The 26,317-nt window shown below is 41.9% G+C and overlaps 1 protein-coding gene across 1 annotated transcript in view; it reads right to left on the minus strand.

Moving 5' to 3' along the window:
- Positions 1–15,439: 15,439 nt before the first annotated feature.
- Positions 15,440–26,317, minus strand: part of TINAG (tubulointerstitial nephritis antigen) — a 50,038-nt gene continuing 39,160 nt past the window's right edge. The window contains exons 10-11 of the mRNA XM_039320332.1: positions 18,530–18,575; positions 15,440–15,819 (exon numbers count right to left, since the gene is read on the minus strand). Coding sequence (XP_039176266.1) covers positions 15,703–15,819; positions 18,530–18,575 — 163 coding nt within the window. The 3' untranslated portion in view covers positions 15,440–15,702. The remainder of the gene's footprint in view (positions 15,820–18,529; positions 18,576–26,317) is intronic.

Raw genomic sequence — 26,317 nt, forward strand, 5'->3', positions numbered from 1 at the left:
TGAAGAACCTCATCAGACTGTCTTCTGATAGATTATGTTTTGAGTTGTCATGCCCACAATTAGCACACATTTTGTGAGAGTGCCCAGGTTATCTCAAGAACCACCTCAACCTGGTGGACTTAACCTGCCCCACTGTCACTTGCAGAAAGGGTGTGCTGCGGATCCCATTAGTCAAGAAATTTCAATTGGCAGAGTCCAGGAGAAGATCTTCTTTTGCTTTGCTCCCAATTGGCCTGGGGCCCCAATGGCAGTAAGTCATTCTAGAAGTGGTTAAAAGACTAAAGCAAGACCCCACCTTCTCCCCGTGTACATTTTTGTCTTTTCTTCTCTGTCAATTTTAATTTAATTTCAATGTTAACTATTGTTTGATATCAATGTTTTATTGATTGATTGTAAGCCACCTAGAGTAGCTTTGGTGAAATGGGTGGCATATAAGTTTAATAAATAAGTAAAAATAAAATGAATCTTCCCAGTAATCCAAAAAGACCAAGGAATCCTATTATATAAAAGGGTGTGGCACATAAAGCATTCCACCTGGCTTTCATCCTATGCTTTTTGGTGTCCTGCTACACTTTGGTTTGAAAATAGATTCTGCCAGGCTCATTTTCAGATCAATCTATTAGGCAACTTTATGCTGCAATTAGACAGTCTAAATTTGATCCAATGGATAAGATAATGGCAACCCAATCCTGCATTCTGCCAAGAACACCAATTAGGTATTAATACCCAAGACAATGTAAATATGTACACAAGGGCAAAGAGAAGTTGTTTAATACTGCAAAGATATGTGTATCATTTGAACATGGAATATAAGAACTGTGAATTACAACAAATTTGTTGTCAGAACACAAGCAACAAGGTTTAACACTGACATTACTGCATCCAATAACCTGAAATGGGCTGGAATAGACTACTTAATTTCAGAAAAGCATCAGAATTATAGTAGATAAGAAAGTAATAGAATAAATAGACTAGCCATCATTATGAACAAAAAGATATCAAATCAGTGTTCAGAGACAACCCCCCACATTTAAGAATGATTTTGGTTGAAAGTCCAAGCCAAATTAATTAATCCATGTTTATGCTCCAGCTACAGAAGCAAAGAAAGCCGGAAGATGAACAGTTCGTGATAACCTGCAGCACCTTGTCAGTGCAACACATTCTCTAACATGTTGTTGAGAATATCTTGAACTACAAGAAAAACAAATCATTCAATACTAGTTGAACTAAAATGACTCAGCTCACTAGAAGCACTAAGAGAAAATCTTTTCAGTTTTTGGCAATCCCTGGAAAAGATTCTGCAGCTTAGAAAAAATCAGGGCAATTGAAAAGGTTGCTGACAAAATGAAAAAGTGTGGGTAATAGTTAACTTGCATGGTGCTATCCTTTTACAATTGTCCTGGAGACATGCAGTGCAAAATTAGAGATTGCATATCATATTTTTATTTAAAGAATAAAGAAAGACTTCCCAGGAAAGCAGATTAAATTAATATAGAAGCCTCAGAGCTGGTCTTTTGCTTCAGCACAGAACAAGACGGATCAAAGACAGCTTAATTCTATTGTCGTAATTATCTCAGGTGTTAATTTTGTTACTTAAATAAGACGTATGCTTGTAAAATTAGACTGGGACAGGATATTTTGGTAAGTGCTACTTTCATATGGTATATCATTTGATCACCATCCTGCAATTTAAATCAGATCTTACAAAGCTAAATTCCAATTTCCAGCTTCATGCATAAAAGCTGTTTTTATTTCGAAGAGGAAAACAGCACAAAACTCAGTGATGTTGATACACATATTAGACATATTTTTCTGTTCAGGTAAATAGTACTGCAATTATCATTTTCTGCATTGCTCCAAGCAAACCTTATCATTGTTTATTTGTAGAATGCCTTTTAAATATTAATTTTAAAAAAACCTGTTTCAAGGAGAAGCTGTTAATAGCCAGAAAACTATGGACATCCCTATAGGAATACAATTATTTCAAAGACAGTATTGGGGCATTTAATGGCTGTATGGGAGCAAACATAACTAAATCATAACTATAGGTAGTCCTCTACTTACAATCATTTTATATAGTGACCTTTCAAAATTACAACAGCACTGAGAAAAGTGACATATGGCCATTTTTCACACTTATGACCATTGCAGCATCCCTATGGTCGTGTGATCAAAATTAAGGCATTTGGCAACTGGGATGTATTTATGACACTTGCACTGCTCCAGGGTCATGTGGTCACTTATTCAACCTTTCCAGCTGGTTTCCAACAAGCTAAGTCAATGGAGGAAGGCAGTTTTGCTTGATAACTGCACGATTCACTTAACAACTGCAGTGATTTGTTTAACAGCTGTAGCAAAAATATCATAAAATGGGGCACAACTCACTTAACAAATGTCTTGCTTAGAAATGGAATTTTGGGCTCAATTGTGGTCATAAGTCCAGGACTACTTTGATGAACTAGGATATAGCCTCCCATTCTCATCCTAATTGTGCCGTCTTCCAAGTACTGACATAATCACAACTTTTGTCTTTCAAGTTCCAGATAAGAAGCAGAAAGAAGTTTATAGAGTCTCTAGTGGGCTGTACTTCACTGGACAAGGTTGCAAAATGTGTAGAACAGAGGTTTCCAAACTTTCCAGGCTTGAAGGCCGGAGGGAAGGAGAGCAGCTTCAAAATTGGTGTGCGTGCATACACGTGCATGCATGGGGCCACACACACTGGAGCAGCACTAACAGCCCCATTCACGCATGTGGCATGCGTTGGCACCGTGCACATGCGCGAATGGCCATGCACCCTTATGGTGGATAGTGGCCCGTTTGTGCATGAATAAATGGACCGTGCACCCCACCCAGGCTAGCAACGCATGCATAAATGGGCTGCGGACACCTGCCCCGCGCTAGCATCCTTGTTCGCCCCCGCGTGCATGTGCAAATGGGGCCACAGGTGCTAGCGCGAGTGGGGGGGATGCGTGCCCACACATGTACGTACCAGCCAGATATTGATTTTCAGTTTTACTTTTTCATATTTGCAGCTTATGAGCTTGGTCACATAGGAAAATAATGAACATGAAATTCATTGTGAACTTTGTTAATGACAATCTATGAAGCCTCTACTCCCTGGAGACACAGCTATGAGAATGTCAGATTTCATTTAAAAAAAACAAGCTGTGTGTTTTAGCCTTTCATAATTGGAAAGTATTGTTTGAAAATACACAGTAAGACAGCATGGAGCTAACGGCAAGGAGCTAACGGCAATGAGATCATGCTGCAAATTTTAGATATTAATACTTTTCAGACAATTTAGCTCAGATTTCCCTTTGCCCAGAATTTCCTAGAAGGCATGCTGTCTTGGGAATTCTAGGAAATGAAGTCCACACATTTTTAAATTTATGTGGTTGAGAAAAACTGATTTGGAAGACTGACACTTCAGAAACTTTCCTTGATAAATGCCTTTTCTGGCATAGAAAATGATCAGTGGAAAGTTAGGATGTGGGCATACTTTCGTTTCGGCTAAGACATCTCTTAAAATTAGAGAATGTCCCCACATCCATAGATGACTCAGTCTTTTTAAAATACCCTAAGCAGCTCTAGATCAGCGGTTCTCAACCTGTGGGTCACGACCCCATTTGGGGTTGAACGACCATTTCACGGGGGTCGCCAAACAACGCAGTCCGCCATTTTTTTCTCCTTTTCCTTAGCTGTGCTACTCCCTTTTATTCTATTGGCTTTTGAAAGCCAATAGAATAGACTCTCTTGAATAGAGTCTAATTCTATTGGCTTTCAAAAGCCAATAGGAATTGGCCAGGCTGTCTCTGCCCTGCTGAGCCCATCAAAAGTTCCATTCTGCAAACGATGCTGCAAGTTGTCTGCAGCGAAGGCGAGCTGTCTGGAAGTTTTCACCCCTCCCTGCTGAGCAACTACTAAAAATGTAAGTAAAAGAGGGCCAGGGGTGGGAGGTGGGAGGCCGGTGGGCGCAGGGAGGGTTGCTGGCGTGCATGAGGCCCAGCCAGTGCCTTACCTCCCTTGGGCTGGGCCAGCTGGTAGTCCAACCGGTGGTCTCCCTGCGGCCTTGCTGCCCCTTGCCAGCTATGCCTCGGCCGGCGCAGGGGGCAGCACCACGCATGCGCGGCACTCCCGGGCAGGGAAAGTCCTCGACTTACGACCGGTTGGATAGTCCTCGACTTACGATTGGTTGGGTAGTCCTCGACTTACGACCGGTTGGGTAGTCCTCGACTTACGACTGGTTGGGGGTCGCGGCATTAAAAAGGTTGAGAACCACTGCTCTAGATATTCTAGTTGAATTGGGCTCTTTCCTCTGAAGTCAATAAAAGTCTCTGTAGACATTCAGAAACTTTCTAAGGTTTCCTTTTTCTTTTTTTCTTTGCTTTCTGTCCTTAGTGCAAAGCACCTCATTGTGACAGGGGGAAAAAAAGTCTCATTCCCATTTCAAATGATAACGGACTGAAACGCTTCCTGATTCTCATTAAAGAAGAAACGCAGAAGGTAATCATTACAAAAACAGATAGAAGGGCTGAGCGAAAGGTAGCTTTGCCAGCTTTTCGTTGGACCTTATAATTCTTTTCAATTCACTGCGTTGGGTGTTCAACTTTTTAGGATCTATTTTGACAAAATAATTGCTCGCAATACCGAAGATTCACATCTTGTGGCTTGTTTGTCGTATTTGGAAGGGGTTGCAGTGATGCCAGATGCTGTATGCAAATTTCACAGAGCAGCTACTTATGGCATCTCTATAATTACCCTTTCTAACGGTACCTATCTCCCTGACACACATCACACAGATACATACACTAATTGCTATGTGGTATTTTAATATCTAATGGCACACATTTTTCATTGTATGGCAATCAAAGGCCCTCCCAAAACAATAGCATGAAGAGATCAGCTTGTCTATTTTTTTCCCTTGGGGAAAGTTTCCCACTATTTAGCATTTGCCCAGAAAGCAGGGTGGGGGGAGGGGTGGGGGGCATGCTTCCCTACCATGGCTTGGCAGCCAAGTTTTTAAAAGGAAAAGGCTCTTCTTGTCCAAGATGAAGATATTTCTACGTGTTCATTGAATAGTTCCATTCAACTCCATGTACAGATAGTCCTCAAGTTACGATGATTCGTTCAGTGACTCTCCAAAGTTACGATGGCACCAAATGAATGGTGGTTACAACCGGTCCTCTGAAGGATGTCAATAATCCAACCTGGGCTTCTATGACATAAGGATGTCTATGAATGGCACCTTCAAAGTGCTATTTGAAGGGGAAAAAATTGTCTGGCATTCCCTCTTGAGGAGTCCAGCAGAGGCAATTTAAAAATGAAAGTGGCAGAGCAAGATCTCTTTGCTTCTGCTACCTTGCATGGATTACAGGTAATCCTCATCTTATGACTGCAGTTGGGACCAGAATTGCCGTCCCTAAGCATAGTGACTGCAAAGCACGACTGCATCACTTAGTGTTGTCCATCACTGCGGTCCCAGTTGTCAATGGTGACGCCTGCAGGAAATCACAAATTGCAAATAAGTGGCTACTGTCAGGTGGGGGTTTGGGGGAGAGGGGATGCATGAGGGTACAGGAAAGGGTCCGGGGGGAGGGATCCACCTCGGTGCATAAGGGTGTGAGGGAGGGTCAGGGAGGAATATCATGGGTTGGAAAGGGTGCAAGAAAGTGCAGGGGTACATGCGGAAGTATAAGAAGTGCGCAAAAGGTGCAGTGCAGTTTAGGGAGGGTGTGTGAGGGTGCAAGGGGGTGTGTGAGGGTATGCAAGGGGCTGGTGGGGCACAAGTGGAGACAGGCTAGGTGAAGGTGCTTACCTCAGCAGCATGTGACCTTCCATGCTGGCTTCCCCATTGACTTCGCTTGTCGAAAGCCAGCTGGGAAGGTTAGAAATGGTGATCACATGATCCTGGGGTACTGCAACCTTTCTAAATACGTGCCAGTTGCCAAGTGTCTGAATTTGATCACATGAATGTGGCAATGCTGCGATGATCATCAGTGTGAGGCGTCACCTTTTTCAGTGCTTTCAAAGTCACTGTTGAATCATTGCTAAAGAAATGATTAGGATCATACACTAGTCGTGTTTAAATGAAGGACTGCATAACGGTTTACTCATGATGACACTTTGATACAGTTGTTCTCTTTACATTAATCTTTTTGAATCCTCTAGGCCAGGGGTAGGCAACCTTGGCTCTTTTATGACTATGCTATGCTGGCTCAGGAATTCTGGGAGTTGAAGTCCACGAGTCATAAAAGAGCCAAGGTTGCCTACCCCTGGTCTAGGCCCTTGCAGTATGTAACCATACTAATTTAGTGAAATTGACTCTCTCTGGGTTTACAAATTGACTTTTTTTTTTTACAGCAGTGATGACTGCGGAATCTTTTTTACATGCTTTATTATGGGTAGATAAAAGTAGAACATTATCAGCTACAAGGAAGTCACAACAGAAAAGATATGCCTGTTAGACATGCACAGTGTGAAAATGTGTTTTCTTTCAGGCCCAGACCAAGCCATCACACAGTAGAAGTTCTGCCATGGGGAACTTCTAAAAGACATCTGCACGTGTGTCCAGCATCTGATCGATGGGTTAGGGTGAGGGATAGGTGAAAAGGGAAGGGAAAAAAGAAGGGAAGGGGGAGGGGGAGGGAAAGGGAAAGGGAAAGGAGAAGGGGAGGGAAGGAGAGGGGATAGAAGAGAAAAGGGAAGAGAAGGGAAGGAGAAGGGGAGGGAAAGGAAAGGGCTACTGTAAAGAGAAAGGGGAAGAAAATGGCTCTCTGAGATTGGAAAATGGGGCAATAATCTGCTCCCCCAATTCCCTTCCTATTGCTTCTTGGGTGGAAACATCTGATTTTGTTTTACTAGGCAAAATGTGCCACAGTCCCAACCCCTACAAACATAGGTGAACAGTGATCGTGTTACAAGGCCTGATCCACATGGAAACAAGCTGGGTTCTACCAATTGAAGCTGAGAATCATTTCCTGCTTTACTGGGCAAAATCCCACATGCGCTAGCCCAGGACCAGGTTTTAACAACTGCTGTCTCACTTAGAGAGAAGAGTGGGTGATGGTGTTAGAATATTTTATATAATGTAGTATTAACATATTTTATTTGAGCACTTACACTTTTATCAAGGCACACAAACCATGCCTCCTTTGATTTTACTTTAAGGTTTGTTAGCTGACTTAAACTTGATTGTTCGCAGAACTTCAAAGTAGTTTACCCACAGAAGAGAGATAAAATTTTTCCTTAGTTAAGTACAAGTAGTCCTCAACTTACAACCCTTTGTTTAGTGACCAAGATTATAATAGTTGTGAAAAAAGTGACTTATGACCCGTTTTCACATTTAGGATCATTGCATTGTCCCCAGGGTCACGTGATCAAAATCTGGGCGCTTGGCAACTGGCATGTATTTATGACAGTTGCATTGTCCTGGGGTCATGTGATCCCCATTTGTAACCTTCCCAGCTGGCTTCTGACAAGCAAGGTCAAGTGGGTAAGCCAGATTTGCTTAATGACCGCATGATTCGCTTAACAGCTGTAGTGGTTCACTTAAGAACTGTGGCAAAAAGATCATAAAATGGGGCACAACTCACTTAACAACTGCCTTGCTTAACAACAGAAATGTTGGGCTCAATTGTGGTCATAAGCTGAGGACTACTGCATTCACAGAAATCTTAGAGGCCCTGGAAGGAAGGAAGGAAGGAAGGAAGGAAGGAAGGAAGGAAGGAAGGAAGGAAGGAAGGAAGGAAGGAAGGAAGGAATGGTGTGAGATAGGACATGAGTGACCAATAAAGGGGTAGTATTCTATAAGGAACTGATTGTAATATCATATATATATATATATATATATATATATATATATATATATATATATATATATAGTTTTCTGAGGTTTTCGCGGGTATTTGTATATAGGTCTTTGGTTGTTCGGGTTTTCTCCCGCGTAAAATTGGAAGTGTCTTGGCAACGTTTCGACGAAGTCACATTCGTCATCTTCAGGCTGGTGTTTTTAGCTTCTGCTTTGAGCAGCAATGTGTGGTTTAGCTGTTTCTTCCTTTTAACTGCCAGTGAGGGTATGAACTGATTGGATGGGAGCTTGGCTGTGTTCTGATTGGGTGGAGGTGTGTTCTGAATGGTTAGGGGCTTGGCTGTGCTCTGATTGGCTGGGGGAGTGTTCTGTTTGGTTGTGCTCAGGTTAGTCTGAGTTGCAGAGGGGTTTAAGATTTTGGGGTTAGGGAGTCGTTTGTCAATAAGGGCAGGTTTCCAAATGGCTGGTAGGCGGGAGGTATCATCTCGCTTGTTCATGCTGTGTGGGCGTTTTTCTATCTCGATGGCTTCTCTGATTATTCTGTTATTAAAATGTTCACTTTTGGCAATGGTTCTGGTATTTTTAAAGTCAATTTCATGTCCTGTGGCTTTAAGGTGTTGGACCAGGGAAGATGTTGGTTCCTCTTTTTTGACTGAGTTCTTATGTTCTTCAATGCGTTGAAGAACATAAGAACTCAGTCAAAAAAGAGGAACCAACATCTTCCCTGGTCCAACACCTTAAAGCCACAGGACACGAAATTGACTTTAAAAATACCAGAACCATTGCCAAAAGTGAACATTTTAATAACAGAATAATCAGAGAAGCCATCGAGATAGAAAAACGCCCACACAGCATGAACAAGCGAGATGATACCTCCCGCCTACCAGCCATTTGGAAACCTGCCCTTATTGACAAACGACTCCCTAACCCCAAAATCTTAAACCCCTCTGCAACTCAGACTAACCTGAGCACAACCAAACAGAACACTCCCCCAGCCAATCAGAGCACAGCCAAGCCCCTAACCATTCAGAACACACCTCCACCCAATCAGAACACAGCCAAGCTCCCATCCAATCAGTTCATACCCTCACTGGCAGTTAAAAGGAAGAAACAGCTAAAACCACACATTGCTGCTCAAAGCAAGAAGCTAAAAACACCAGCCTGAAGATGACGAATGTGACTTCGTCGAAACGTTGCCAAGACACTTCCAATTTTACGCGGGAGAAAACCCGAACAACCAAAGACCTATATATATATATATATATATATATATATATATATATAAACTGGGATGGAGGGTCCTTTGTGGCCACCCATCTAATGCTGTCGTTGTTACTGAGTGAAATATAAAGAATTTAATTTCACGCAACTCTATGGATTTTTTTGAATCCAGCTAGAAATGAACCCAGTAAGGAATTCCAACAACAGTTTTTCCTGCCTGTTGAGTCCTCAGCTAATGGCAATAACTCACGAAGCATCTCGTAGTTTCAGGAGCCTCTTTATTGTTGTTTTGTAGCCCCGTTACAACTCTGAGGCATGCAAGCCTCTCAGCCTCTCTTAAAAACAATCCCCGGGCCAAAAGGCAACATTTAGGCGCGCTGCGTGCCTCGCACATGTGCGCGAGCACCGGCGCCAGCCAGTCTGGTCCCGGGCAGCTTGCAATTGCCCGGAACCGTTGCAACGTCCCGAGCCTGCCTTTGCGGGCTCAGGACTCAACACCCCTTCCCCCTTGGCTAAGACTACAACTACATAAATAATTACATGCGACCTCAACACGAGTGTGGTGTGCCAACCCCTGCTCCAATGGTGCCAGGCTATTATTCTGGGGATTAATTCCCCAATGTCCCTATTTCCAATTTTCCACAGAACACCCTCTTACTGTTTCTGCTTTGCCAGCAGAGTTACAAAATCTTCAAGATACTTAGGAGATCTCTTCACTCTCTGTGATCTTCTTAGGCCCTGATAATCTCCAAGTACATCTTGCCCAGCGGAGGATATGGGTTCGCCCCCTTTCTCGGACCCTGGTGGTCCCCATGGACCGTGCCCCGTTGCCTGGCCTGCTTGCTTGCCCACCGGGCTCGTCAGACCAGGACTTTGTTCTCTCCATAACCTGGTTGATCTGCCTAGTTGCAGGCTCTCTGGCCCCTCTAGAAGACTGCCACTGTTGGGCAACTCTGTAGAGCCTCCCAGGCCCATACTGGACCTATCGTGAGGCTGCCTTCCTCCACTCCCCAGTTCCATAGTAGGACTGTCTGGGTTTTCAGTACTGCCCCAAAACTCAGTTGCCCCCTCCGCTATGCCAGAGATGCCAGAATTGGGATTTGCCCCTCCGACCACCTCCCTGTATGAATGCCCCCTTCTGGGAACAGTAGCAGTGTTGGGCCAACTAGACTGATTGTGTGCCAACTCTCTTGCAATGTTTGAGTTATTAGGATGCTCCTGGTTATTCTCCCTGAGTGGAGTGCAGAATGGTGTTAGTGGATAATGATTATGCCCCGGGGTGACTCCCTGGCTGGAATAGGCACTGGCGCCTGTGTGCTAGCTAGTTCCCACGAATTCCTGTTTGAAACACTCGCGGGATCTTGTTATAGGCCGTCTGTGGCCTCTCTGTTGGTGTCTGGCTGCTGCCAACACCCATCCCTTTGCCCATAGAGGTCCCCCTCCCCCCGGAAAAGAACCAGGAGTCTCTGAAGGTAAGTCAGCTGGTCGATATGCCGTTGCAGGATATGACCGTCATCCAACGAGACCTCGTATGACAAGGGACCTGTAACCTTGCATACTACAGCAGGAACCCACAAGTGACCTGGCCCGTAGTTATGGGTCCATACCGGGGCACACACTTGCAATTGCCTCGGTGCCCTGGGTTGTGTAACCTTAGGAGGCAGTCTGTCCGGATGCAACCGGTCAAGTTTAGTAATCAGTTTGTGCTCCCAGCGAAGTTCAGCTGGGCTTCTCCCCGTAGAAGTTGAAGGTGTGGTGTGGTAAGCGAGAAGAAAATCAGCCAACCTGTGGTGCCAGTCCCCATAGGTCAGTTTCTTTAAAGCATCCTTGGTGATGCGGACCATCCGTTCAGCCATACCGTTGGTGGAAGGGTAGAAAGGCGCAGAGGTGGCATGACGAATCATGTTGGCCTGTAAGAAAGCTTGGAATTTGGAAGAAGTGAATTGAGGGCCATTGTCAGACACCAAAACATCCGGAAGCCCATGTGCAGCAAAAATCCCCCTCAGTACTTGAATGGTCTTTGCAGTGGTGGTTGAAGAGACAGGTACAACCTCAAGCCATTTTGAATAGCTATCAACCAGGACCAAGAAGAATTGACCCTGAAAGGGCCCAGCGTAATCGATGTGCACCCTAGACCATGGAGACTGTGTTTCCTCCCATCTATGCACAGGAATCTGGGGCATTTCTGGGCGTGAGCGCTGACAAAGGTGGCATGCGTGCACCTTAGCCTCAATTTCCTTGTCTAACCCAGGCCACCACAAATGGCTGCGCGCAAGCACCTTCATTCGTACAATGCCAGGATGACCCTCGTGAAGGGACCCTAAGACCCTAGACCTCACTGAGGTAGGAATGACAACTCTGCTGCCCCACAGCAGACAACCCTGAAAAGTGGATAACTCGTTCCTCTTAAGCCAGAAACTCTGAAACTCAGTGCCTGGACAACTCTCTGGCCATCCAGACAAAACCCAAGATAAGACACAAGAGAATGTGAGATTTGTGGCTGATTCAGCAGCCACATCCCTGGCATTTAAAGGTGACTCAGGCAGCGCCTGAATGGAAAGGATGTTGATTGCAGGGGCAGGATCAGCCTCTACTACTTGCAAAGGTAATCTACTGAGGCCATCAGCATGGCCCATTTCTTTGCCAGGTTTGTGAATTAAAGAAAAATCATAGGCTGACAGAAAGATTGACCATCTCAGCATCCTGGGGGAGATGATATGGGGAGTTTGTTTGTTTGTTGTAAACAACCCCAACAAAGGCTTATGGTCAGTGTAGACCGTGAGATGTCTGACATATAAAAAATTATGGAATTTTTTAATTCCCTGTCTATGTGGGCGTAGTTTCGTTCAGCAGAAGACAAGGTTCTGGAATACTTCTGATAGGCCTCATATTCTTGATTGCCCCCCCTGCTGCCTCTTCTGCAGTAACCCCTCTCAAGGCATCTTGGAACGATATGTCTTCTTTAGCAAAAAGTCTCTGCTGCAAGTCTCTGTTTCTCAGCCCACATACAAATCTGTCTTTCAGCCTTTCTTCTAAGTCTTTAAACTCACAAGGCTTAGCTGCTTTTCTCAATGCAGCAATGTACTCTTTAGCTGATTCACCAGCCCGTTGATCCCTCTGTTCAAAAGTATGTCTCCATGCAATAACAGCCAACTTGGGCTGAAAATGTTCTTTTAGTAATTTCTTTAAATCTGTGTAGGTAACAGATTCAAGAGGTGCTGGGGCTACTAAATTTTCAGCAATTTCAAATGCATCTTGACCACAAACACACAGCAGGGTGGCGGCCTTTAAGCCATCTTCTCTCACTTGATTTACTCTGAAATAATTTTCTGCTCTGGCCACATAAGACTCCCATCTTTCTGGATGCATAACATCAAATTCAGAAAGTTTTCCTATCTTTGCCATTTTTTTGCAGTAGTACAGGAAGGGTCTATCAGCCAGCTTACCTCCAACGATGCTGTATTGGCAGGCAGTTGCTGAGTTTAACGCCGTTTCCTTGCTGCTTCAGGACTGCAGGGTAAGCTTACAATTTCTTCAATTAATTGTAAGGCATCCCACCTTCGTCACCAGTGTTGAGTCCTCAGCTAATGGCAATAATGCACGAAGCATCTTGTAGTTTCAGGAGCCTCTTTATTGTTGTTTTGTAGCCCCGTTACAACTCTGAGGCATGCAAGCCTCTCAGCCTCTCTTAAAAACAATCCCCGGGCCAAAAGGCAACATTTAGGCGCGCTGCGCACCTCGCGCATGCGTGCGAGCGCCGGCGCCAGGCAGTCTGGTCCTGGGCAGCTTGCAACTGCCCGGGACTGTTGCAACGTCCCGAGCCTGCCTTTGCAGGCTCAGGACACAACACTGCCTTCATCTGATGCCCATGGAATCTATCTTCCAGCAATCGGTATGTCCTGACGGAACCAGTTGTTCACCTCCAGAAAGAGCTCAACAACAACGTCAGGGTGAAGTATGGCGAGACACACTATGGATTAAAGAGAAGAGCAGTAGTGCAACTTTCAGGAAAGGCCCTGATCTGGAATCAGCAGTGCAATACCAAAAGTTGTCCGCCTGCCCTTAACTTCTCCTGGTCCGCTTTAAATGAAAGTGCTGCCCTTTAAACCTCCAACCTCTATGTCACTTGTGGGGAGGTAGAAGGGTGTCTAAGGCCCATTGTCTGTGGAGATTCTGACTGGGCCTTAGCTATCCCAAGGTGTTTTTCCGAAAGGCAACTGGACTTTCTGTTTTTTTCTTTGAAAATGCTTCACTTCTCGTCAAAGAAGTTTCTTCAGTTCTGAGATGAGAACTGGGATGAGAAGGGAAATATTTTCATAGAAAAAAAAAAAAACAAGAAAGTCCAGTTGCCTTTTGGAAAAACAACTTTGGGACATCTAAGGCCCATTTTCCCTAGCTTTAGTACTTCAATGCCTGCCAGATGGAGTAATTTGGCTTCCTTCCTCTGGGGATAAACCAGCTTCATAATTGCCCGTTAGCTTCTGGCAATAATGCTTAAAACTGTTCCCTATTCACAGGATGAGTCTAAAATAGGAGAATTCTAAACCCTCAAGGAAAAGCTACTTTGCATGTGTTCCTGTGAAGGCCTGGCTGGGGGATATATGTATAAGTTGGAAGAGCGGGGTGACATTTTTATGTCCAGAAAATATATGCTTGTGTATGATCCTGTCCGTGCAAACTTGATGGAAAAAATATCTTTGAATCTTTTGGTTAACCAAAGTGTCTTGAATTAATTTAAGGGAAAATTTATTACAGGGTTTGTTTAGAAATCACTTCAGTGCAGTTGGTAATATTGCCATAAAGCGAAATGGGTTTTTAGAGAAAAGGAATGCATGCTGATATATATATATATATATATATATATATATATATATATATATATATATATATATATATATATATATATATATAAATAATTTTGCCTCTGGATGCAATCTAATCTTAATACATGTATTGTTTCTCTCAATTGAATGTACTTTATTTTGTGAATGGACAGGCTGCCGTTCCAGATTAAGTGCATCCTGGGACAGCCATTCAGAGATGGAATCCCAGACACTTTATTAGAAACAGTAAATGTAGTGTAATTCTGAATCAAAAACACCTTTGTGGGCTCCCTCGTGACTCCCTGACGCCAGTAGGACCTAAAATTACATTGTTGGAGATGCAATAAAATTGTTTCATTTAATGAAGTGCCCAGCAATTGTTCTGTTTGGGAAATAAGGGATTACTTCAGTTTTGAGAGTCAGTATTTTCAGATGTTCATATACTTCTGAAGTTTATTCCTACCACATGGACGCTGACATCTCGGCAGAGAAAGTTTTCCAATATCCTTCTTACTGCATTGGAAAGAGAAACATATGACCCTATAGACATATGGGGCTATCCAACAGACAGCCGAATTGATGTCACTACCAATTTATGAACCACTAAGTTATCAGTATAGATTAGCTGTGGATGACTGTAATAAATTGTAGTTGCCATTTATTGAAACATTTACTGTGCAATTTTAATGCATGTATACATATTCATGAATATATGCCCTGTATTTTTTTGTTTCTTTTCTTTAGCTTTCTTTTTTATTCTTTTATAGCAGGGGTTCCCAACCAGGGGTGCTCACACCCCCTGGGAGTGTGAGACGATATTCCAGGGAGTGCAAAAACTTGGGTTTAGAAGTTCCAAAATTATAGTGTATATGCATAATTCGTTTCAAACTTTTGTAAGGGGTACGAGAATATATCAGAAGTGTGAGTGGGGGGGAAATGCGTGCCCATGCATGAGTGCACCAGCCAGCCATTTCCAGGGCCCACTGCGGGATGCAGGGTATAGAAAAGGTTGGGAACCGCTGTTTTATAGTTTTCTTTTTCTTTGCTTTATACCTGGGACGGACAATTATGACCCCTTTACAACCTGTGGACTTCAACTTCCAGAATTCCTGAACCAGCTCACGAATTCTGGGAGTTGAAGTCCACTGATGATAAAGAGGCCATGGTTGCCCATCCCTGTTTTCTACAGTTAATAAAAAATATTTCTGGGAGGAAAAGAAAAAAGGCATGAATGTATTCCTGCACCACTGTACTCTAGCAACCAGAGGCAGGAATGAAACAGCCAATCATGATTACACTTAGCTATCAATAGGCCTCTCTTTCTTAATTCCTTTGAAAGATATAGTCAGACGAGATACAAAGCCATATGAATATAAATATAGTTGATGTCCATCTGTACTTTTTGAAGCAAGCCAGTTCTGATTACACACACACACACACACACACACACACACACACACACACACACACAGACAGACATATTTCTCCCAGGGATGCTAGTGGTTAAAAATATACAATCTCACAAGACTGAGATTGATCACGGTTCAGAAGAAAAGAAAGAGACCTGCCCAATTGTTTTCATTCCTTGTTTACTGCATTTGGACTGTTCCAGTTATGAATTAGGTCATCTAAATACCAATAGAAGTGAAATTAAAACAGGTAATATTTTTCACCATGCTGGACTCACAGTTAAATATTCACCCACAGTCTTAACATCTGACATAGAAATGCAGTATATTTAGTGAAGAGAAAATAACAAATGTTAAGAATGCACATATTGAGGTTAGAGGCTATATATTCCATTTATATAAAATATATGTAGAACAAAATAGCGGCCATAATGAAAATCTTTTAAAGGTGACATTTGGCAGCTATGATCAGTTTTTCAATATCACACTCATTTTGTCCTCGTAAAATTCTGAAATAACCGTTTTCTCCCCAGGAAATTCCCCAGGAATTCGCAGCAATCTAGGGGTGAAGAAGAGAAGATATTTTATTATAGCAAATACAATCAAATTATGATAAAGGAGAAGAAAAAGAAAGCAAAAGAGGAGCTGTGGTATTCATTGCCTTGTCTTCATCCAGTTATTCAGTGTTTCTCAACCTTGACCATTTTAAGGCATGTGGACTTCAACTCCCAGAATTCTGGGAGTTGAAGTCCACATGCCTTAAAATGGTCAAGGGTGAGAAACACTGAGTTAGATTGTCACTTCCAATATTTCTTCTAAAGAATTACTTGAAGACCTAATAAAACTATATCTCAGGCTAATGAATAATTAGCAATTAGAAGGTAAATGCAGTAAACGGAGTGAAGAGACAATTTAAAATTTCCCTCCTCAACTGAAATCCTAATAAAAATAGACTTCATCTTGTGATACTTTCCAGACCTTATGAGGCTAGACAAGGTGTTTTTAAGACACAACCTTCTCCCAAGGGTGCACTTTCATACCATCTGTGTGCTGATTTGGGGTGGCCACTACATGTCCCATGTTATACTCTGTTTCTTTTAGAGCTAAGATGGTGCAAAAGGAAATGCATCTAGATAGCTCCATAGCAATGTTTTTCTAACTAGGCAACTGCTTTCTGGTTGGGGAATTCTGGGAGTTGAAGACCACACATCTTAAAGATGCCAACTTTGAAAAACACTGCTCTAGGCAAACTTGGCAAATTTAAGGCCTGTAGACTTCAACTCCCAGAATTCCCAAAGCAGCATAATACTGGTTAGAACCTTGGAGTTGATTAAATGGGAAAGTCAGAGACTACTAAAATTATACCCCTAAAGTGAACCTCCCTGAAGAGGTTAACAGAATAACAGAGGTTAGCTGCTATTTGACACAACTCTGATCAGTTCCTGATATCTTTTTTTAAAGTTTTAGAGCCGTGGTTCTCAACCTGTGGGTCGGGACCCCATTTGGGGTCGAACGACCATTTCACGGGGGTCGCCAAACAATGCAGTCTGCCATTTTTTCCCCTTTTCCTTAGCTGTGCTACTCCCTTTTATTCTATTGGCTTTTGAAAGCCAATAGAATAGACTCTCTTGAATAGAGTCTAATTCTATTGGCTTTCAAAAGCCAATAGGAATTGTCCAGGCTGTCTCTGCTCTGCTGAGCCTGCCAAAAGTCCCATTCTGCAAACGGTGCTGCAAGTTGTCTGCAGCGAAGGCAAGCTGTCTGGAAGTTTCCACCTCTCCCTGCTGAGCAACTACTAAAAATGTAAGTAAAAGAGGGCCAGGGGTAGGAGGTGGGAGGCTGACGGGCGCAGGGAGGGTTGCTGGCGCGCGTGGGGCCCGGCAGGTGCCTTACCTCCCTTGGGCTGGGCGAGCGGGTGGCCCAGCCAGTGGTCGGCCTGCGCCATCTCTGCCACTTGCCAGCTACGCCTCGACCGGCGCAGGGGGCGGCACTACGCATGCGCTGCGCTCCCGGGCAGGGAAAGTCCTCGACTTACAACCAGTTGGGTAGTCCTCGACTTATGACTGATTGGGTAGTCCTCGACTTACGACCAGTTGGGGGTCGCAGCATTAAAAAGGTTGAGAACCACTGTTTTAGAGTCACCTGACCATTTTTTTTCTTTTGTGCTTGTTTCCCCCCCCGCTCTGTGTTAAGGCATAAAAATAATAAATAACTTTTAAAAAGTTATTTTTAAAAAGCTTATGAGCAACCAAGCAAGACAATAGCACGGATTAGGGTTGACACATGTGCTTTTTTTAGGATATGTAATCTGCTTTAACTCCTTAGAATAAAAAGTTTGAGCAACAACTATTGAAAAAGTCTGATGCTTATTGACCCTGATACTTAGCTTTTATCCTAACAGTGCTATTAAGACAGGGTAGAGAGGCTCACTCTGGAAAATTAATGCAGGGGGAAATTTAGGCTAATAAGGATTCTTCCCCTGGTGGTCCAGTTCCATCACAAGCTACTTTAGTTGTAGGAGCTAAACTAAAAAAGGATTAACAAAATGGATCCTCTGAGGGAAAAAAAACCCTTTAAGGATGTCAGTAATATGCCCCTTTTGGTTAAAATCAATCAAGAAAAACCATGAATCAGGGCACAAAAAAAGTGAGCACTTAACACTTAATTCTGGGTTGTTGGTTTTTTTTTTTTTTTTTTGAAAGTTCAGAATCAGAGTTGTTGATGCTTTTTTGACCCTCAACCTTTCCTGCGGGGGTAAGAAAAAAAACGTGCAAGGAGTATTTTGACCAGAAAATGAATAAAGGGGAAGCTTAAATAGCTTCTCTCCATCTGTCTTCCATAGCTGATTTAGAATAATTAAAAACGCAGAGCTGCATGTGATAGGTATTTTGAGCTATAAACTGGGATGGGATGTACAATACATTCTGTGGACTTTTCACTTATTTAATTGAACTGCAGTCATTGAACAATGATTATTATTATTATCTAGTGAGAAAGAAAGAACTAACATGGCTTTGGTATGTACTGCAAGCTCAATACAAATTAATCAAATTACAAATATACTGTAAATAAATAAAATATAAACAGACCATTGAGGTTAAATCAAAATGGGATTTACATGACTGTGTCCTCACTACAAAGTAGCTTTGGGTATGTATGTTTGGCTGAAAATTGTGCTTATTAATTACAAACACCTTTTCTATTGATTCCAAAAGCAAACAAGCACAAATATCTTTTTCTGGATTAGTCCTCTGTTTCTAAGCACTTACCCAATATTTTTGCCATTGTCCTTCTGCATCTTCTAGCATACCCCACCTATTCAAAGAGAAAGCGTTAGTAATACATATTTTTCCCCTGGACATCTTGGAAGCATCTTTAATCTTGCTATTCAAATTCCATGTTTATTATGTTCCCAAGAGTGAGTATGTTGCCATCATTCTGTGAGCACATAGTGACTCTCTTTTTCCAATTACTTGCTTTTCATTTTAGAATATACTCATTATTGAACGGCATGTTATAAAGCATTTGTTTCCAGGTGTTCAGTTTATGGGCAAATAACACTTCATACTTCACTTCTTCAGTAATTTCATTTGATCTATTAGGCTGGAAGGATTTCTGCTCCATGTGAGTGCAGCCGTGGTTTCCAAGGGTTTATTTCATATTGCTCTACCTGTACAGAAATCAGAATGAATAACCTGGGCCTTATTTGTATTCTCAGTCAACCTCACAACTGCATCTATTCAGCTAGAATTACCAACAATAAAGCACAACAACAAAATAAATCATAGAGCATCTTGATTTTTGCTGAAGCTAGTTCATTACAAAACTTAATAACTAATATTTTATCTTATTATTAAAAGAGATACAGGCCAGATCATAAGGACACTATTTTTTTTAAAACAGACAAGCTACTCCAAGGACTAACTCCAGAGGCAGAACAGGACATTCTAGTCTAGTGAAAAGAAGGACTAGTGGGGGACATAATAGCAGTGTTTCAATGTTTGAGGAGCTGCCATGAAGAAGAGGGGGGCAATCTATTCTCCAAAACATCAAAAGGTAAGACAAGAATTAACGAATGGAAATTAATCAAGGAGAGAAGCAACCTAGAACTAAGGAGGTTCTGACAGTGAGAACAATTAAACAGTGGAAGAGTTGCCTTCAGGAGTTATGGGTGCTTCATCACTGAAAGCCATTTGTCTGGAATGGTATAGGGTCTCCTGCTCAAGCAGGGGGTTGGACTAGAACAGTGGTTCTCAAGCTGTGGGTCACGACCCCATTTGGAGTCAAACGACCATTTCACGGGGGTCGCCAAACAACGCAGTCTGCCATTTTTTCCCCCTTTTCCTTAGCTATGCTACTCCCTTTTATTCTATTGGCTTTTGAAAGCCAATAGAATAGACTCTCTTGAATAGAGCCTAATTCTATTGGCTTTCAAAAGCCAATAGGAATTGTCTAGGCTGTCTCTGCCCTGCTGAGCTCGCCAAAAGTCCCATTCTGCAAACAGTGCTGCACCAGTTGAGTAGTCCTCGACTTACGACCAGTTGAGTAGTCCTTGACTTACAATCGGTTGGGGGTCACGGCATTAAAAAGGTTGAGAACCACTGGACTAGAAGATCTTCAAGGTCCATTCCAACTGTGTTATTCTTTATTCTGAGATGAAATTAGTAATTACCCTTGTCAGCACTGACAGTATTAAACTCAATAAACCAAGAACTTGATAGAATAAAAATATATTTCCCTTTCTATAGTCATGTCTCAAATGTAGGAAAATGCAAAAACAACATGGAATTTGAAATAGAAAATAGGAATAGAGATGTCCAACAGAATAAATAAAACCTGAGCCTCCTGTTTGAAGAGTGTCCTACAAACCCCTCTTGGCAGCTACCTCTTCTCCCTCATTATCTCCATTCTCAACATTCACACAAGACAGACAGACATATAAAGAGACAGACAATTTCACAACAGGATGGGATGGGAATTTGTGGCCTCCAGTAGTCTTTCTTCGTGGTACACTAGAATGGCTGCCTCTCCAAACTGCTAGAACCATTTTCTACAAGAGGAAAGATCAAGCTATTTCAAAAGAAGTTGTGTTGTTGCTCTTACACACAAAAACTGTCCAATTTATAGGGAAGAATAAGTGGGGTGGAATCTTCAGCTACATTGGAGGGTGGGGCCTGAATGTAAAATCCTTGCACTGCAGAAAGCAGCACTAGCTGGACCTCCCCCAGAATCCTTGAAGCCTAATCTGATCATTCCCAAGGGAATATAGTCAGCCTGGTGAGATTCTTATAACATAGGTGACTAATAATAAAGCTTCTGCTTGGGAACTATTGCTTGAGTCTGATAATAAGGCAATGGCTGTCTTAAACAGCAGAAAAGGCAGTCTTTTGTGAGTTATTTAATATTATCGACATTGTACTTTTTGTACAAGAAGAGAAATATCTCTGGAGGTTCCCACCTCAGATAACAGAATAACTTAGGTAATTCTTTGTGTAACTCAAATCAAGGAATGACCACTTTTGCTTCATCTCAGGCAGACCAGAGATGACAGAATATGTATTATGAGCTATCTCTAATTTTGTAATATATTGTGTGTTTGTGTATTCATGTCTTTGTTTGTCTTATCTGTGTATAATACGGGATATGAAGTAAAATTTCTGCCTTGCTTCAGGCCAGAAAAGACTTTGCCATATGGGTAAGGTCTATTAGCATTTGAACTGCTACAGAAGATAGAGAACATTAACTTTGCTATTGATATCTCCTCCTTACACGAGGGATGAAACATTCTTGCATTTTTAAAAGCCCCACAGTGAAGAAATACATTGAAAATGTCTTTTAAATATGTGTATAAAATTTAAACGTTATTTTTAATGATCCATAGAGTTCTCTTTCTTCTGAAAATCATTAAAGAGAACAATTACTTCTACACTAGTACTATTTCCCATTTTTTTCCTGTATCCATTAGAAGAATCTCAAATCCTAAGAATAAGAATAAAATAGTACAGAACAAAGTGATAAAAAGTAAATACCATAATGTTTCACTACATCATATAAATTATAATATCAACTTTGGGAAATTTGAATATTGTTTTGGCATCCCCAGCTGAAGTTGATGTGAAATTCGTCTGTTATGTCTATGGATTTGTCCTTAAATTTCAGAGTAGCAAATTTCTGCAATAACAGCTTTTTATAGAAAGCAATACAGGTAGCCCTCGAATTATGACCATGACTGAACCCAAAATTTCTGTTGTTAAGAGACACATTTGTTAAGTGAATTTTGTCCCATTTTACGACCTTTCTTTCCACAGTTCTTAAGTGAATCACCACAGTTGCTAAATTAGTAACATGGTTGTTAAGTTAATCTGACTTCCCCATTGACTTTGCTTGTCAGAAGGTTGCAAAAGCTGATCACATGACCCCAGGACACTGCAACCATGATAAATATGAACCAGTTGCCAAGCATCCGAATTTTGATCACGTGACCATGGGGATACTGCAATAGTTGTAAATGTGAAAAATGGTCATAAGTCATGGTGTCATGGTTCCGACAGATGAAACCCTTCAAAAGAACTTTGAGTCATTATTTTCCTTAAAGAATCTTTTATTCGGGAAAGAAAGTATCGGCACTACATAGCTGAACCCAAAAACTAAATTCCCCTCCCCTGGATACAAAGTAACAAAGTATAATTCCCACCCCCAATAAACAATCATAAATCACATTCCCCAATTAGCTTGAAGCACAGGCTTTCTCCCCAGCTCTCCAGCCCGCCAAACGTTATCAGCTCTGGACCCAGTTTGTCCTTGGATTTCCATGGCAGAGTTATTATTATTATGACTAACTGAACTCTCATTCCAATCCCCGCTCCGAGCACCAACTAATTCTAAAAGTATAGAGAAAATGGCTGCATTTTCATCTGTTGTCAAAGCAAGAACATTCGATGTTAGCAGCATTGACACATGGTTTTCAGTGCCGTTTTAACTTTGAATGGTCACTAAACAAACTATTATAAGCCGAGGACACCTGTACAGAAAATACAAATATTAAAGTAGCCTGATTAATCAGAGGATGTCCAGAGAATGTGTACAGCAACCTGAAGCTGCCTATGCAAAAGCAGAGTCAAGGATTGCTGCACAGACCAAGGAACTGTTGAGGGGACAAATTCCTTGGAAACTCTCTGGATAAGTTTTAAAAATTAAATGGGAAATACAAATACTAAATCAAGGGAATGGCCTGGAAAATGTTTTTTTTAAAATTGGTTCTACAAAAGATGCTTGTTAAAGCTTTGAAGAAATCTGTGCAGTGGGATAAAGAAGAATTGAAGAGAGATCAAATTCTATAACAATATTTGACTGTATTGAAAATTAAGACTAAAAGGAAGAAATATATAGTTGGCTTATTTGATTTTGCAATGTTCTTGTTATGTCCCGAGCCTTGCAAACGGCTCGGGCGTTTGCAGGCAGTCCCGGGCAGGTGCAAAGCTGCCCGGGACCAGACAGGCTGTCGCCAGCGCCGTGCGCATGCGCGGGTGCTGGCGCGGGAAAAGTAACCCATTTACCCGGGAGTTGCCTATATAAGAGGCCGCGAGGCGTTTGGGCGAGGCTGAAGCCATCTTCCTGTAAGCTGAACGCTGAATAAAAGAAACTGAGAACTCCAGCTGCTTCTCGTGTCTGTTTCCCGCCACGGACTCAACAGTTCTGGCAAACCTTTATGGCACCATGATTAAAAAAAAATCAATATATTGCTTATAGATAAAGAATAAGATATGGAACAAAGAGATATCTGTTTAAACTTATAAGAGGTGACGAGTTCTTAAATTAGTTTATACTTGTTGTGATGAAGGTTAGAAATGACTTCATATATTTTCATTTTCTCTATTCTTTTTTTCTTTTTGTTTTTTTCTTCTTCACCTTTTCTTCTTTGTTCCATTTCTAAGTTTGAATTAGCTTTTACTACTATAATTAAAATGTTTGATAAAATTATATTCAAAAACACAGGATAGTAAACTGGAGTATCATGGGCTGCAAGAAGAATAAACCAGAAAGTCCTGGACCAGCTGAAAGCTGGCTGCTCCTTTGAGGAGATGATCAGCAAGCCGAAAGCAATATATTTTGGGCAGGTAATGTGAGTATCTAATGGATCTGTAACATAATTATACTTAACAACGGAGGAACATCAAGGTTCTTACTGACTTAACATCTGCAACAATTCACTTAACAACTGTGGCAAGAAAGGATGTAAAATGGAGCAAAATTCACTTAATAACTGTCTTGCTTAGTCAGTATGGGCTCTTATTTATAGATGGTCTCTGGATTTCATATAATAATAATAATAATAATAATAATAATAATAATAATAATAAAGTTGGAAGGGACCTTGGAGGTCATCTAGTCCAACCCCCTGCTCAGGCAGGAAACCCTATACCATTACAGATAAATGGCTGTCCAGTCTCTTCTTAAAAACTTCCAGTGTTGGAGCATTCACCGCTTCTGGAGGAAGGTTGTTCCACTGGTTAATTGTTCTGTCAAGAAGTTTCTCCTTAGTTCTAGGTTGCTTCTCTCTTTGGTTAGTTTCCACCCGTTGCTTCTTGTCCTGCCTTCAGGCGCTTTGGAAAATAGCTTGACTCCCTCTTCTTTGTGGCAGCCCCTGAGATATTGGAACACTGCTATCATGTCCCCCCTCGTCCTTTTCTTTATTAAACTAGACATACCCTATTCCAGCAGCCGTTCCTTATATGCTTTAGCCTCCAGCTCCCTAATCACCTTTGTTGCTCTCCTCTGTACTCTTTCTAGAGTCTCAACATCTTTTTTACATCGCTGTGACCAAAACTGGATGTAGTATTCCAGGTGTGGCCTTACCAAGGCATTGTAAAGTGGTATTAACACTTCACGTGATCTTGATTCTATCCCTCTGTTAATGCAGCCCAGTACTGTGTTGGCTTTTTTGGCAGCTGCAGCACACTGCTGGCTCATATTTAGGTGATTATCCACTTGGACTCTGAGGTCCCTCTCACAGTTACTACTATTGAGCAAGGTACCTCCTATACTATACCTGTGCATTTGGTTTTTCTTGCCTAAATGTAGAACCTTGATTTTTTCACCACTGAATTTCATTTTGTTAGATAGTGCCCAGTGTTCACGTCTATCCAGATCCTTCTGTATCTTAAGCCTGTCTTCTGGAGTGTTAGCTATTCCTGCCAGCTTGGTGTCATCTGCAAATTTGATGAGTTTCCCATTTTTTCCCTCATCCAAATCATTGATGAAGATGTTGAAGAGCACTGGGCCCAGAACAGAGCCCTGGGGCACCCTCCGTGTAGATGCAGTTCCATTGAGGACTACATGCTGAGTACGGCCGGTCAGCCAGCTACGGATCCATCTGGTGGTGATGTTTTCTACCCCACATTTTTCTATCTTGTCAAATAGTAAGTTGTGATCTACTTTATCAAATGTCTTACTGAAGTCCAAGTAAATTATGTCCACAGCATTCCTCTGATCCACTAATTTATCATCACAATGTTTTTTAAAATCAGGCTTAGCTTTATGTTTCTTCTCTGATTCTGCAAATTCTCTCTCTCCCCCTCTCCCTTTCTTTCTCTCTCTCTCTCCTCTCCTAGTATTTGAGTAGAAGCCCCTTTTACTGTAGTTATTTTAATTGTCTTGTTTGGTTTTCGATTTTTTATATTAAAAATATACTATATTTTTAATGTTGTACAATTTTTATTATTTACTTTATTAATATTTATTTTTGTTGTGCATTACTCAGAGTCCCATTATTTGAGTTTAGATGGGCATATAAATTCCCAAATTAAATCCATCAATAAATAACCTGTTTTCAAAATCAGTGTCATTGGATTTTGCTGAAAATATTACTCTGAATAAATGTTCAGATTAAGAGATAATTTAGCTCTGCTTCTGAAGGATAGTAATGTTGCCTCCCTTTCAAATTATTTTATTTATGCTGGGCTATAGGAAGCACTCCAGCATAAATAGCTCTGTGAGAGGTAAAACTAAATCACTTTTCTTATGCTGGGGAGAATGGGAATTCTAGTCCCAGCATGGGAACAAACCCAGTTGGTTGACCTTGGTTTGGTCATTCTCTTTCAGCCCTGGGAATGAGACAAGGCAAACCACTTCCAAAATCTTGTCAAGAAAACAGTAGGGACTAGTCTTTCAGTCACCATCTAGTGGGGCTTTGAACAAGTCTGTCACTTTGGTTTGTCATCTCCAGGATGAAATTCATTTCAAGGCTTCTGATTCTTCGTACTGAGCCCCTCCTTCTCATGCAATCACCACACCAGAAGTCCAGCATTCCAGCTGAAATAGGTCTTTTCTTAAGTGTTTTCCAATTCTGGTTAAAGCACCAGCACAGATGAGGTTAACCAGTTTGCAGACAAACCTCATACATATCCTGAGGGACAACATCATGACATTCTCATGCATTTCATTTTTTAAATTGTATTGATAAGCTCGTAAGACTAATCAATATTTTATTTTGTTCTTAGATGTTGGCTGAAATTTATCACTGACAGATAGTTAGCAACATAACCCCTAGTCCCCAGCTTTAAAAGTGTTGTTTCAAGTCTGTCTCATGTGTTTGGAATCAGCATGATTCAGAATGATTCACCATCATTCAGCCTGTTTAAATGAATGTTCTCTGATCTAGATCAGGGCTTTTCAACCAGTGGTACGGGTACCACCTGTGGTACATTGGCACCTGGCAGGTGGTACGTGACCATCCTAGAAAAGTGGTAGCAGGGGAGGGGAATGAGCTGAACCGGTGGCAGCACTGCACCAGCCTGAGCAAGAGATGGCTGGAGCTGCAGGGCTGTCAGGGCTCAGTGGAAGTGCCAGGATCAGCGCTTCTTTGGGGCTGTCAGGGCTCAGCGGAAGCGCCAGGATCAGCACCAGGTTCCAGCTGGAACTCAGCGCTGATCCTGGCACTTCTGCTGGGCCCAGAAGAAGCGCTGATCAGCTGGAATGTTACAGCATCTTCAGGGTCTTGTGATTTACATTCAGATACTTGGCAACCAATTCATATTTATGACAGTTACAGTGTCCCA

The sequence above is a fragment of the Crotalus tigris genome, unplaced genomic scaffold (assembly GCF_016545835.1).
Source record: "Crotalus tigris isolate CLP2741 ecotype Arizona unplaced genomic scaffold, ASM1654583v1 scf7180000023636.1099087, whole genome shotgun sequence".
Lineage (NCBI taxonomy): Eukaryota > Metazoa > Chordata > Lepidosauria > Squamata > Viperidae > Crotalus > Crotalus tigris.